The 13,629-nt window shown below is 45.7% G+C and overlaps 1 protein-coding gene across 2 annotated transcripts in view; it reads right to left on the bottom strand.

Annotated features, from left to right (window-relative positions):
* The window catches only part of IFT172 (intraflagellar transport 172), a 589,829-nt gene that overhangs the window by 118,040 nt on the left and 458,160 nt on the right, over positions 1-13,629 (bottom strand). For both annotated transcript variants that reach the window (XM_069233572.1, XM_069233571.1), the window contains exon 40: positions 7,207-7,323. In XM_069233572.1, coding sequence (XP_069089673.1) covers positions 7,207-7,323 — 117 coding nt within the window. The remainder of the gene's footprint in view (positions 1-7,206; positions 7,324-13,629) is intronic.

Here is a 13,629-nt window from a genome sequence, read left to right as displayed (position 1 = left end):
AATTTACTGAATCACAGGGTTTGCAACAAGAAAATGTCTTAGTATATCTGGGCCTATATGATTAAATTACCACTCGTGGCAACTGTCTTGTCTTCTGATGAGTGTGTCTGCTATGGTGTTGCTTACTCCGGACACATACTCTGCTCTCAGAGATATTTTGTGAACCTATTCCACAGATCCTGAGCTTCTTGGGAGAGAGTTAATGATCGTGTACCCCCTTGCTTATCGTAGAGCATGCTGGTCATTTTGTTCATATGAAGCACTACTGAAGAGCCTGCTATCCTTGGAAGAAATGGCTTGCGGAGTGAGAAAAGATGGGTTTCAGTTCTAGCCTGTTGATATGCTTGGTCTTTTGTTGTGGAGTCGACTTCCCTTGAATCTGCGAGTCCGGCATGTAGGAAAGTACCCTCTTTTTGGCATGGTTACCCCCACTTTTTGACTGCTGTCAGTGTGTTTTAACTGTGTTCACTGGGATCCTGCTAAACGGGACCCCTGTGACTGTGTTCTCTCTCCCCCTAAATTTGGTTGCTTACCACACCCCACAATTGGCATACTGGTGCCCCCATGTAAGTCCCCCATATATGGTACTTAGGTACGCAGGGCATTGGGGCACCAGGGGTTCCCCATGGGCTGCAGCATGTATTGTGCCACCCATGGGAGCCCATGCAAAATGTCTTTGCAGGCCTGCCACTGCAGCCTGCGTGAAAAGGTGCATGCACCCTTTCACTACAGGTCACTGCAAGTCATCCCTATGGCAGGCCCTCCTACCCCAGAGGGCAGGGTGCAAGTACTTGTGTGTGAGGGCAACCCTGCATGAGCAGAGGTGCCCCTACGAACTCCAGCTCCATTTCCCTGGACTTCGTAAGTGCGGGGAAGCCATTTTACCCGTGTACTGGACTGGTACCATTATGTACCTGTGTCCAGCTACATGATGCTAACTCCGAACTTGGGCATGTTTGGTATCAAACATGTCGTAATCATACCCCAATACTGTTGTCAGTATTGGTTGTATGATTCCATGCACTCTGGGGGCTCCTTAGAGGACCCCCTGCATTGCTCCCACCAGTCTTCTGGGGTTTTCCGGGCAGCCTGTGCTGCTGCCACCCCACAGATAGGTTTCTGCCCTCCTGCTGCTTAGCCAGGATTTCCTTTGGGAGAGGGAGACAACACCCTCTCCCTTTGGAAATAGGTGTTACATGGCTTGGGAGGGGAAGCCTCCCCAAGCCACCAGTATGCTTTGAAGGGCACATTTGGTGCTCTCCTTGCATAAACCGGTTTGCACCAGTCTAGGGACCACCGGTTCCTGCTCTGGAGCAAAACTGGACAATGGAAAGGGAAGTAACCACTCTCCTGTCCATCACCACCCCAGGGGTGGTGCCCAGAGCTCCTCCAGGTGGCCACTTGATTCTGCCATCTTGAATCCAAGGTGGGCAGAGGCCCGTGGGGGCATATGAGTGGCCAGGTCAGGCAGCTGATGTCACAGTCCTCTCCTGATAGGTGGTCACCCTGCTGGTGACCAGTCCCCCTTCCAGGGCTATTTAGGGTCTCCCTCCAGAGTGGGTCTTCAGATTTGACGTGCAAGATTCCACCAGGACTCCTCTGCTTCGTTTACTTCTTCTGGCCAACGGGACAGCAACTGAACCCTCCAGAAACAGACAATCTGCAACTCCAGCGATGACTCTGCTCTGCAAATTTGTTTCTCCGGCTCTTCCCTGCAACTGCAACATTTCCCTAGCTGTGCATCCTCTGGGGGCGATGAGTCTTCAGCCTGCACAAGAAGCAAGAAGGAATCTCTCTTGGAGTGAAGGAGTCACTCCCCTGCATCCGCAGACACTAACTGCAATAACGACCGACTGCATGGATCCTCTCTCCTCCTGAACTGCGTGGATCCTGCATCACACATGGTGGTCTGGAGTGGTCCCTTTAGTCCTCTCTACCAGCTGTCCAACTTGGGAGACCGTAAGCCCTTGCCTCTCTTTGCAGGACAGTACCCCTGGGCACCTTGACTCTTGCAGCTACCAAGGCTTATTTGTGCCCCCTCCAAGGCTCCATGGAGCCCCGTCCCCCAGTACTCTTCCCTGCAAAGCACAGTCTTGTGCCTGCTGCTCCAGCGACGTGTGAGTCCTCTCCAGGTGTGCGGAGTGGCCTCACTGCGACCCTATTGCCTGCTGCCTGTGAGTTGCCTGTGGGGGCTGCATCCTCGTCTTCTGACTCGCCTCACTGCTGAGGGTCACCTGGGACTCCCCTGCTTGGGTTGAGTCTCCCTGGACCTTGCTAGTCCCCGGCATCTCTGCAATTCTTCATCTGCGATTTTTTGCCTTTGCCAAGGTTTGTTGGTGGTTTTCCAACACCACTGACTGACTGCAACTCTTTTTCCGCGTGGGACATTGCCTGCATCACTTCTGGAACTCTTCTCCTGCTCCAGTGCTGCACAGCCGACTCCTCGTCTCCACCGTCGACCTGGTCCTGCATCTCCAGAAGGGTGGGTAGTGGCTCCTGCCACAACCGAACAATCCAACTTGAACTGGACTTGGTCCCCTACTTTTGCAGGTCCTCTTCGGTGAGGATTCACCTTTGGTTTCTTCCAGTCTTGCTTGGGTAGCGCACAGTCCTTTTCCAAAGTTTACCTCTGGGCTTGGGGGAAAACCAGGTACTTACCTCTTCTCTCTTGGTCGCTGGGGGGCACACTGGTACTTACCTTTTGGGGTTCCTAGTTGCTCCAGCTCTCCTCTACAGATTACTATAGTATATGGTTTGGTCTCCCCCTAGGACATTCACTATTTTCTATTGCTTTACTATTTGCTATTGCTTTCTATGCTAATCACGGACTTCTAATGTATATATAATAGTGTGTTTACTCACCTCCTAGTTGAGTATTACCTATACAGTATTTCAGTACTTGTGCTATCATAATAAAGTACCTTTATTTTTATAACACTGTGTGGTTCTTTCATGTGTGTAAGTACTGTGTGACTGCAGTGGTATTGCATGAGCGTTGCATGTCTCCTAGATAAGTCTTAGCTGCTCATCCACAGCTACCCCTAGCGAGCCCTGGCTTCCTAGACACTGTCTACACCTCACTAATAGGGGATACCTGGACCTGGTATAAGGGGATTAACACCATAGGTGCTCACCACACACCAGGGCAGCTTCCTACACTGCAGGTGGCCATCCCAGCCTTGCAGAGGCATCTGCCGTTATTACAAATTCGAGTTTCTGAGGCAAAAACGTGAGGCCCTTTGAGAGATGGGAGGTTTGAGACCACCACGCTAGCATCTCCATCATTCTTGGGAGTGATAGTTATGATATCCTCAATGATCCTTCACTTAGGATCCACTGTTTTTGTAACTCCCACTGCAATGTTCTCATTTTCAGTTGTGCGAGAGGTACTACATTGATTGCCAAGGACATCATGACTAGCAGAGACTTGTACAGATGCACTGAAGCGGACTTTCTTTCGAGAGTTTAACTGCCAGATTTCCTAGTCTTTGATGTGTTTCTTGAGAAAGATAAGCCTTGTTCTGGCTTGTATCCAGATGGGATCCTAGGAACATTATGCTTTGTTTTGAAATAGTTGTTGATTTCCGAAAATTGACAGTGAGGCCCAGCTTGTAAAATAATGTGAGACAAGCTTTTGTGGCTCTGGATGCTTGCAGCGGTGTTGGAGCTTTTAGCAGCCAATCATCCAAGGACGGAAACATCTGGTGACCGTGGCTTCTCAGAATGGTTTTCAGCTACTGGTGTCAGGCACTTGGTGAATATGCAAAGTTCCAACTTCAGGCCGAATTGAAGGACTCTGAATTGGTAATAGGTCCCGGCTATGGTGAAGCAAATATATTTTCGGTGTTTGGGATCTAAGGGGATGTGGAAATATGCATCTGGAAGTCCAAAATTGTTATAAAGTCTCCGTGGTTTAGGAGATGCAGGATGTCAGAGGGAGTGACCATCTGAAATGACTGCTTGCGTAAGAATTTGTTCATTTTCCTTAAGCCTAGGATAAGCCTCCATTCCCCTGTTTTCTCTTGTATAAGGAAGAAGAGGGAGTAGAAGCCTATTCCTTTCTGTGAAAACTGAACTTTCTCTACTGCAAGCATGCTGAAGGCTTCTTTTCTCAATAAGTGAAGACAAGGGGGGTGCACTCCGCGAGTTGACCCCTCAAACCATGATGGCAGACACTGAAGAGGACATGACAACCTCTTGCCTATATTATCTAAGCACCTGCCCTCTCTGTCCGGTGGTGTAGAGATGGGAGCACAAGGGTTTTTGGAACGAAGTTGCGCAGCTGGTGAAATCCCAGAATCTGTTTTTGGAAGACTTGTGAGGCAAGCAGGGGAATTTTCTGGAGTCTTATATTTTTTGTTTATGCAAGGTAGCACTGAAGGTGTGCTGTAGCCGGGTTCTTTATTATTTTTATCCCCTCATCCCAGATATAATCAATGATGTGGATGGCTCTAACTGACTTTCTTACTTGTTCCTTAAAGTCATAAAGGAAACAGCCTGACTGTTTGATGGAAGTTTGGAGGTGGAATCTTGTTGCAGTCCAGTCCAGTAAATTGTGAAAACACCCGATGTCCTCTGGGGGGAGGGGATCTGACGGATGTGGCTGGCGACGAGACAGTGTGGGGGATAAGGTAATCATCCCACTCATCCTGTGAATGGTGATGTTCGGGATCTCGCCTTACTCTTTCATCTTCTGATAAAGATGGGTCTTCCCTTGGTGGCGCCGCTATGTTTGACGCGGGTGTCATCCGCGATGCAGTAGGTGGAGGAATGTGCTTGGCGTAGTAGGAGCAGCAGGTTGAGGTGAAAAATGACAGGGGCACCTGTACATCATCATGTCTAGGTTGTGGTTGGCACTGATATTGCTAATAATGCCTCTTTGATGGAGGGGCATAATACTGATGGCAGTATTGATCTTCTTCTTCCATGTCCTCGTCATCCTGGCACTTGACCAATAGCTCTAATGGACTGTGTGCTGGCCCAAATGGCCTGTTGTCATCCAACTCTTCCATGCCTAGGAGATGATGGAGAAAAAGATGAAACCTTACTAGGAGATGTTAACTTCGGTGTTAGTGTTTTTGTCAGTTTTGTGATTTTCATTATCGTCAACATGATAGTCGGATCTGTGAATGACGGCGTCATTGGGAGGAATCCCGTCGCTGGTGTCGACGTTGTTGCCGCTGACGGTGACATTGGTAATGTCAACGTTGACATTGACAGTGTCTTTGTGGATGACAGAATCCTTGTTGACGAGATAGGTGCATCAACGGATGTCATCGTCATTGTCTTCGCGACGATGGTCTTGTAGCCGAAATGTTGGTGCCCATCATCGTCATCTACGACGACACTACTGTCGACGTGATGTTGTCATCAATGGTGTTTTAAGAACAGTTTTAGTTTTCCTTGTCGACGGTGCCCCAGACTTTAGAGATGGAGTGCTGGGTTGAGAAGAGACCTCTTCTGTGGAGATATGTTTTCTCTTCTCCTTTCTCAGAGGTTCTTTATGATTGGTCTTTAAGGCCTTCCTGCTCTCCTCAGATGTACCCTGCTCAGAGAATTCTGCTCTTATGTGACCTCATGGGGAAGTGTCACTGTCTTCCTCAGAAGTGGTGGATCTCTGAGTATTAGCCTTATGTAGCCACAGAAGTAGCCTTACCTCCCTGTCCTTCAAGGTCTTAGATAAGAAAGTCCAACATATTTTCCACTCCTTTACCTTGTTCTGGGGGAGAGGCAATAAAGGCAGTCCTTATGTGGTCATCCACATGCAGCCTTTTTCTTCCACAGGTTTTGCAGGGTCTGAAGAGATTTTTCTTCTAAGTACCAGACATGACAATTCAGGATACATTTAAGCTTTAGAGAAGAGAAACTGAGCAGAGCTCAGGGAGACTCCCTTCATCACAATGTGCAAAATAAAATAAAAGGGATGTGGCCTCTCTTGGGAATATTCTACAGAGTGCTGTTGCCTGATTGGTTATAGTTTGGCCCTTTTTTAAAAAGGACATAGATAAGATATTAAAGTGACTGTTCACTGCCATTATGGCCTATGGTAATGATACATACTGCTTTATTATGGCACTGTACAACTCCCACTTCGACGACGGGGCATGATTCAAACATGCACATCTATGAAAGATCAAATACAGGAGAATCCTGGCGTTAAGTGACATCTGTATTTTAGGAAGATCATGTTTGGCTGTACTGTTACCTGGGAATGTTTCCTGTTTTAGGCAACAGCTGCAGTCTTGGGTTGGTAATACCAGAGTGGGTGATAGCATGATCCGCCCTGTGGACTACAGAGCTCTTTCCAGAACTGAAGTATTTGCAGGAGTCCCAACATATGTTTTTTTAGAGTTGCAGATGCTTCTTCAGTGTCCTATTTGAAAGAAGCTTCAAAATTCTACTTGAAAGAGACTGTCAAACGGTGTCCGATCACCTGGGGCATATGACGTCCGGGAGCTGAGATCCTTGAATAAAGGCTTGTGCAGAACTGGAAGGAGTGCAGGAATGCTATTAGGATGGTAGACAAGATATCCAACTCTTTTAGAAATGGGAAAGTGCTCACAGAGGAGGTGTGTGAAAACCAAAATCTTGTGTCAGAGGAAAAGAAACTGATATAAGTGAAAGCATAATAGTACTCAGGAATGTGATGACTGTGCATAGTAACAAGCCTCAAATGCGTCTCTCATCCTAGATGAAGGAGGCCAGTAGACATCAATGCACAGTACATAAAGGAACCAGTGACGGAGTTGAGTATCTGGTGCTCTTTATTACTCTTGCACTGAACACAATGAACAAGAAACAGCAGCTACACTAATGCCAAGCATTCAAGATAAACAATATCAAACAGCTTTGAGGAGATGTTGCACTATAAATTCAGGTCACCAATGTGTTCTTTTAGACCAACAGAAGGTGTGTCAGTTTGAAATGGCAAAACAGTGAAAGCAATCCATTACTGACATGAATTCATGTAGGCTGGGCTCATTTATTTTAAGAAATGTGCACATACTGGCAGGTATACTGCTTAAGAGTCATTCTGTCTGTGTATATGTTAGAATTGTTCAATTTCTGCTTATATTAATTTTTGCAAGGCATACTTCGGAATGAGCAATGAACCTTCATTTGTACGTCATGCTAACCTGATGCCTCACCAGAGGCGGAAACAGGGCCATGCTGAGCCTCTGATAGGAGCAGACACAAGAAGGTTACCTGGGGATTTGCTGGAGTTCCATGTTGCACGTAGAGACTCAGGGCTCTATCGCAGTTGCCTTCTTTGATGAGGTGAGTTGCATAAAGAGCAACAAACTTGTGTAGGACATTGTAATTCTGCAAGAGAACGATACATTAACTCCAAGTTTTACTAACATCAACAACGTCTTCAAACAGACTCATCCTACTACGTTCTAAGCTTTTTACTTTAATACTACAATCATTCAAAGTGAATGTAATCCACTTGATTGAGGCATTATAGCATCACTGATTTCATGCAGACACTATGCTAGGTTATACTGACAACAGAAAGTTCAAAGGTTCAGGATAGCAATCCCCATTAGACCTGTCTCAAGGGGATAACAATATGTTGTTGACATGAGTACAGGGGAGAACACTAGAGAGAGCAAGTTCTGCGGATTCAAAAGAAATCTATAGATATAGCAGATTGCCTGTGCTGAAAAAGAGTGCGCCGCTGGAACAGACCCTTTATCCACCCGTCACTTTACCCCAGGATGAGTCCAGCACAGTTGTATCTTCATCTACTCTCCCTGCTCGATAGGAGGCAGAAAAAAAAAACAATGGCAAAGGAGGAATCCCAGCTCCAAAATGAAATGTCTGCCAAAATCAGAGGACCCAAGCTAAACCTGAGGAATGGATACTGGTTCCCTAACAAACTAAAGCTCTTCGTTATTAAAAAAAAAAAAAAGCTCTTGCACATCTTTCCACCACAAGTCACAGGTCACAGGACCGATGTTCGGTGTATACAGGTAAACGCATTTCTCTCTCTCTGCTCTGAAGGAACCAAAACCTTTACTGGGACCAAGATCAAATCTGGAAATCCATCCAACAAGTGTGCGAGTTCACCACAATCCCAGAACCAAATGTTGGCTTCAAGAAACACAATGTCTTACTGTCCCAGTGAAAACGGGAAAGGTACAAAACAGAGCCTTGTGAGGTCATTTATCAAAGAGCCTATCTTATTAAAGCCACTAATAGACAACGTAGCCTCCAGTAACCGCTGTTCTGTCACTGACTCAATGTGTGAGAGTCTGGTGCCAGACTTTTAAGAGCACAAAACCTCTCCCTCCTCAACAAGAATATGAACAAAGCCTCTATTTGCATCTGCTGTTTGGACCTTACCCCTACCTCTAATCCTCGCCCTGCCCCACCAATGGGGTACAAGGGCAAAAAGCAAGAAGTAAACAGATAATTTGGAATGAATCCCCAGCTCTAAAAGTCCTTTTCTGAGCCACAATTGTACATTATACTGCCCGTTGGATTAAACCCATCTGACAGGTACTTTCCAGCCAATAATGATCCACTGCACCAAACTAATACCAGAAGTAGCTTTCTAATTCACAGTACCATTACCTAGTATCAGCTCTACTCTCCCCTCATGTTCCCTTTCAAAGGATACCATGCCACCTTGCATGCACTATCCAACAAATTCACAAACCAGGCTCAGGCCTCGTACAACTCTAGAGATGAAGGACATAGCAATCCCAACAGCATTCAAGCACCACCTCACTTAGCTCCTACTGATAACAATTTTTCAGTCCAAGCCTCCAGATTGTGTGATTTTAAATTATCCTAGCCTCTGTAAGAAAACTAAACCCCATAACCACAATCGTGAGCAAGGCAAGAGAGAACTGAGCATCTAGAGATAGTTACAACCTCACTGCTAAAGGTAAGGAGCAGCCCAGCCTGACCTACATCCCGCATTGCACAGCATACTTCTTAGGGAAGTTGTCACCACCACAAGCACTTTGATGAACATATGCAGCGCGACTGTCACAATCAAAAGGCAGAAGTGCAAACTGATAATGATGAGACACCACTCTGTGAACCTTAGGTAGCACCTGTCAGCAGGTAGGATTGGCAAGGTAAAGTAGACATATTACAGGTCCAGGGACACCAGACGAACCCCCGAGATGAGTGCCAGTAGCAGCTGCAACAGGATAACATATTGAACTACTCCTGCAAACTAGAGATAGAAGCTCAGACTGGGCCTCCATCCTTCTTGGGACCCAAAAGTGAAGGAAATAAAACCCCATGTTACTTTTCTCTGAGAACCTCACTGTTATGGTTCCTTTTCTCAGGAAAGCAAGAACTTCAATCTTAAAAATCGAGGCATGTGCCGAGAGTGGGTCCTGGTGGAAGTAGGATGATCGGGAGTGGAAGACAGGAAGTATAGAACTGTGTCACTGTGGAGAAGTGGGATCACCAGCCGTCTGTCATGATTGTTTACTCATTGGTGGTGAAATGGCAGACTTTCCCCCACCAGAAGCTTGTAGAATAAGTGAGGGAGTCAGAGGTTTTAAGGCAGCAACTCCAGCATAGGATGGCAGGGAATGGAGTTGCTGCTGGAGATGGCATCCTCTAGATCCACAGTGCCCCAAAAGGAGGAACACAGAGGCTGGAGAGCTTGGATCGGTTGTGACAGCTGTCACTGATGGACTGCTGTGCCCTGGAGAAGCCACAGGACTTCCTATACTATTGATGGATTAGTTTACAAGGGAGGTCAGGCCGAGAGCTGCACATCACTGAACAACTGTTTCTGAATTGCTGCAGGGAGGAATCAGTCTTCTCACCATAGAGCCGTTCCCCATCAAAGAGCATGCCCATTAAAGCGGATTGGACAACCCCTGAGAAACTCGTGGAAGGCATCCAATTTGGCAGGGTGAGCTAAGAGCAATGGGCATAGACTGAACCAATGTATCAGTGAAGTCTAAGCCACGCATTACTTATTTGAAGGTGTTCAGGTCATCACTGACCAAATCAGAAAATAGCTTTTTCATGTGGTCCACGATGTTGATAAGCATCACGTCTGCTAGCTCCCACAGAATTTACCGGCCAAGAAGGGACACAGTGTTAACCAGACTGGTCTTACACTCTCATTCTGGAGGGGGTGATAGTAAGGTATTTAGGCTCATGACTAGGCCATCTGAGGAAGGGTGCAAAAACAGAATCTTTGGATGTGAAGGTGCTGATCTCTGAAGTTGTATATCTTTGCTGTGTTCTGCTGGGCCTGAAAAGGGTTTCTCCCAGAAAACCAAACAGGCCCCAAGAGTGCTTGGTTGAATGATAGCAGCAGAACTAACACTGCAGTAGATGGCATCAAGATGTTCTCACATCTGAGCCATCACACCACATAGTCTAGAGGTAGAGCATCAGGGTTCGATCTGAAAAGTACCTCTTTTCGAGCTAATCTCTGGGCCTAGGGAAGTGCTCTTCTAGGGTTCATTACTTTAAGTGGTGGCTGAAGGGTAAAGCCTAGTGGGATGAAGGAACCCACCTTCCCTAGACTTTTATTCTAGCAAGTCAGCGAAGTTAAATTAGATATTGGTGGCAAGAACTAATTACTTGAACGGAAAGTCCAGCATAAGAATTGGCACCAAATCAGGGGGAGGAAAACAGGAAGCTAAGCAATTCTCAAGAAAAAACAACAAGAAAAATAACAAGCAAAAATAACAAGCAAAAATAAATTACTAAGACAACAGGCATGGAAAAATAGAAACAAGGCAATGAAATGCAAGGAGGTGATGAACGTGACAGACAGGATACCCAAAGCACTGCAACGCATACTTGCTAGATGTACTACCCTTAAATAGATAATTCAAGAACTATTTCCTGTGAAAATCTGTAAGGGGTCATCCTTCATCATAGGTTGTCCAAGTATAACTGAATGACACTGAAAGGATATCAATAGACATTCTGCAGCACCTAAAGGATGCCAATAAATGTCATGATACAACCTGCATGTCTGAATGGAGTACAAAGAACATCATAAAGAAGCAAAACAATGGCGAAGAAGGAGACTAATTAGGAAAAAGGCAGAAAACAAAACAATTTGTATCATAAATATCTTCTGTCGTAGTTTGGACTCTTGCTCTGAGCAAGACTGCTGGTCTCAGGATGACAGTACTTTCGTTTGTAGGTGACTAAGTCTCTTCCTACAACTATTTGTAACTGTTGTCCAAACCTTACCGGCTTACTAGCAGTACCTCACCAAAAACACAATAGTAAAAGGTAATTTGTAGCAGTCGCTTACGCATGGACTCAAAATACAATCTCAGGGTTGTCGTGGTTAAACGGAAATTACCCTTTTCTCACAGATTTATAATGTCTCATACAAACAAAGGCAATAACACAGATGCAGTAAAGTTATAATAGTTTTTATTCAACATAACTGCAATTTGTGATAAGTTGCATGAACTGCAATGATTAGGATAATGAATATACCAAGCAACAGTATTGTAAAGAGGAGAGTCATTGTTATAAAGACCCCCACCATTATGCAATATATGAAAGAAATATATGTATATGTAAAAGATGGAATAAGCCCTAATACCCTAAGGAGAGTAGGTCTAACCTCCTACCTAAAAGGAGAGCTGGGTTCGTTAAACCTAATCTGCCAAAGCCGTGTCCATGAGAGGAGCCCCCAACCCTCGTTACCTTGGAATGAGGTCTCGATCTCAGACTCCGCAGGGACACGAAGACTGGGTCAGCATCAAGACGACTGTAGCATCAGTATCAGCGATGGTGGCGATGCCCTCTGGTCGGAATCCCTCTGATTATCTATCTAAAAGTGTGTTGTATTTATACAGATCTACAAGGTCCCCTGACATAAGTGTTATTCATAACAATAGATAACAGGCATGCTTGGGACGGCAATTAATATCAACAATCCCTCGAAAGTATAGAGAGGGAAAATCCCTAAGTGTGAATGCCTACTGTATGTTTGTCTTTCGTGCTTGATCTTGACGCCTTGGCGCAATGACACTGATAATAGAACCCATAACAAGTGGCCTAACTATAAACAAGGCCGCCATTTTAAAGGAAATAAATAATTAAATGGACTATGACAGAGCAAGCTAAGTAGGTTAAAAGTCACTGGGTGACGGGGGCACAAGTTTACAAGCCTACGGCTAAGCTAACTCCTGTTATCCCGCTAAAACAAACTAGGATTCACTACACTTCCTCAGAACTGCTTGTGTTTATCAATAATAAGGAGCATACCAGCAAGGAAGGATGATCAGGTGAGAGTGAGCATGGGAGGACTCATTCCGCCGCTCCCACCTCCACAGTTCCGCAAAGAGCAGAAGCGCTGGAATTAACCAGCTGCTCAAGCCTCAGCTGCTTCAGGCTCTGAATACCAGCTCCCTGTGGGAGCCTGGAGAAGCGGGAAGAACGCGTCCGTCAGGCAGGGCATAACACATCATGAATACAGGCACAAGCCTTATCTCTCACCGCCTTCGAGAGAGGAAGTGGTCTCAAATTCGGATTTGATGGCACCACCATAGGAAGCACTGAAGGCATAGGGTTCACCATCCTGGAAGACAAATGCTTCTTTGAAAACAGTGCAGAGGCCACAGTTTGTGGTCAGAGCTACTGGAATTGCTAAATTCACAGCTGTGTGGGCCCATCCATGTGGAGTGGCACAAAGGGTACAGGATCTGTTGTGAACACGTTAGCCTCATGAAAGGCTCTAGCTGCGTGGGGCCGGCTTCTTCTTCCATAGTGGAACTAGCTCCAATGAGATGGTAGAAGTCAGCATCAGGGAATAGCGAAGAGTCTCCAAACAGTCCCGGGAGTGAGACCATGTCACTCCCCTCCTTTGATGTTTTTTGTGGGAATATCCTCTTGGTGCTTGAATTACATGAAGGGAATAAAGATGGTTTTGAGTTGTCCCTACAATACTTGGTAAAAAAATAAGTTGGCCTCCCATTATCTGAGGGCCTTCCGAATCATCGAAGTGAAGAGACAGGCTGATGGATCATGGATGGAACCAAGTCAACACATGCGGATCTGACTCTAACATCTTTTTATGATGTGGTTTAAACCCTGAAAGCTTAGGGGAAATCTGACTAACTCACTGTCGAAAACTGAGGAATTCTGTCTGTGAACCATCAAGACATCTCCAGACCCAGTTCAATGTGGGTAGAAAAACTGGAAATGCGTGTACCACTCAGCGACTTATGTCGCTTAATATCATCAAACCCTAGGCGGGATAAGGCACAGCTGAAGCTGCATAGCGCCTGCTGGTGGCACTGGAAAGTAATCGCTGGGAAGAGAAGTTTCCAGATCAAGTCTGATTCCTGAAGACTCATAAGATGAGGGTTCTTTGGGAAGAATTATCCATCTGAACGGACACTAACAAAAGCAGCAGGTCGAAATGGACACAGATAGCTCTTACTGGCCTTTCAAAAGGCCAAACGATTACCAAAGAAGAACAAATGCAACAAATTCTGAATTAGAGAAAAGGGAGCCAACATCCTTTGCCACAGAAGCAAAACACTTTCAGCAAGAGACAAAGCACCAAAGGTTGATAAGGGCTGATATTTTCCAGCAAAAAATGAAAACGTGATTGAAGAAACATCCAGTGGGTGAAGCAGAGCGCATAGGAATTAACATGTTGTT

Source organism: Pleurodeles waltl, chromosome 5, assembly GCF_031143425.1.
Source record: "Pleurodeles waltl isolate 20211129_DDA chromosome 5, aPleWal1.hap1.20221129, whole genome shotgun sequence".
In the NCBI taxonomy this organism is placed as follows: domain Eukaryota; kingdom Metazoa; phylum Chordata; class Amphibia; order Caudata; family Salamandridae; genus Pleurodeles; species Pleurodeles waltl.
Note: the sequence above shows the minus strand (reverse complement) of the source record. Positions and strands in the feature narration are given on the sequence as shown.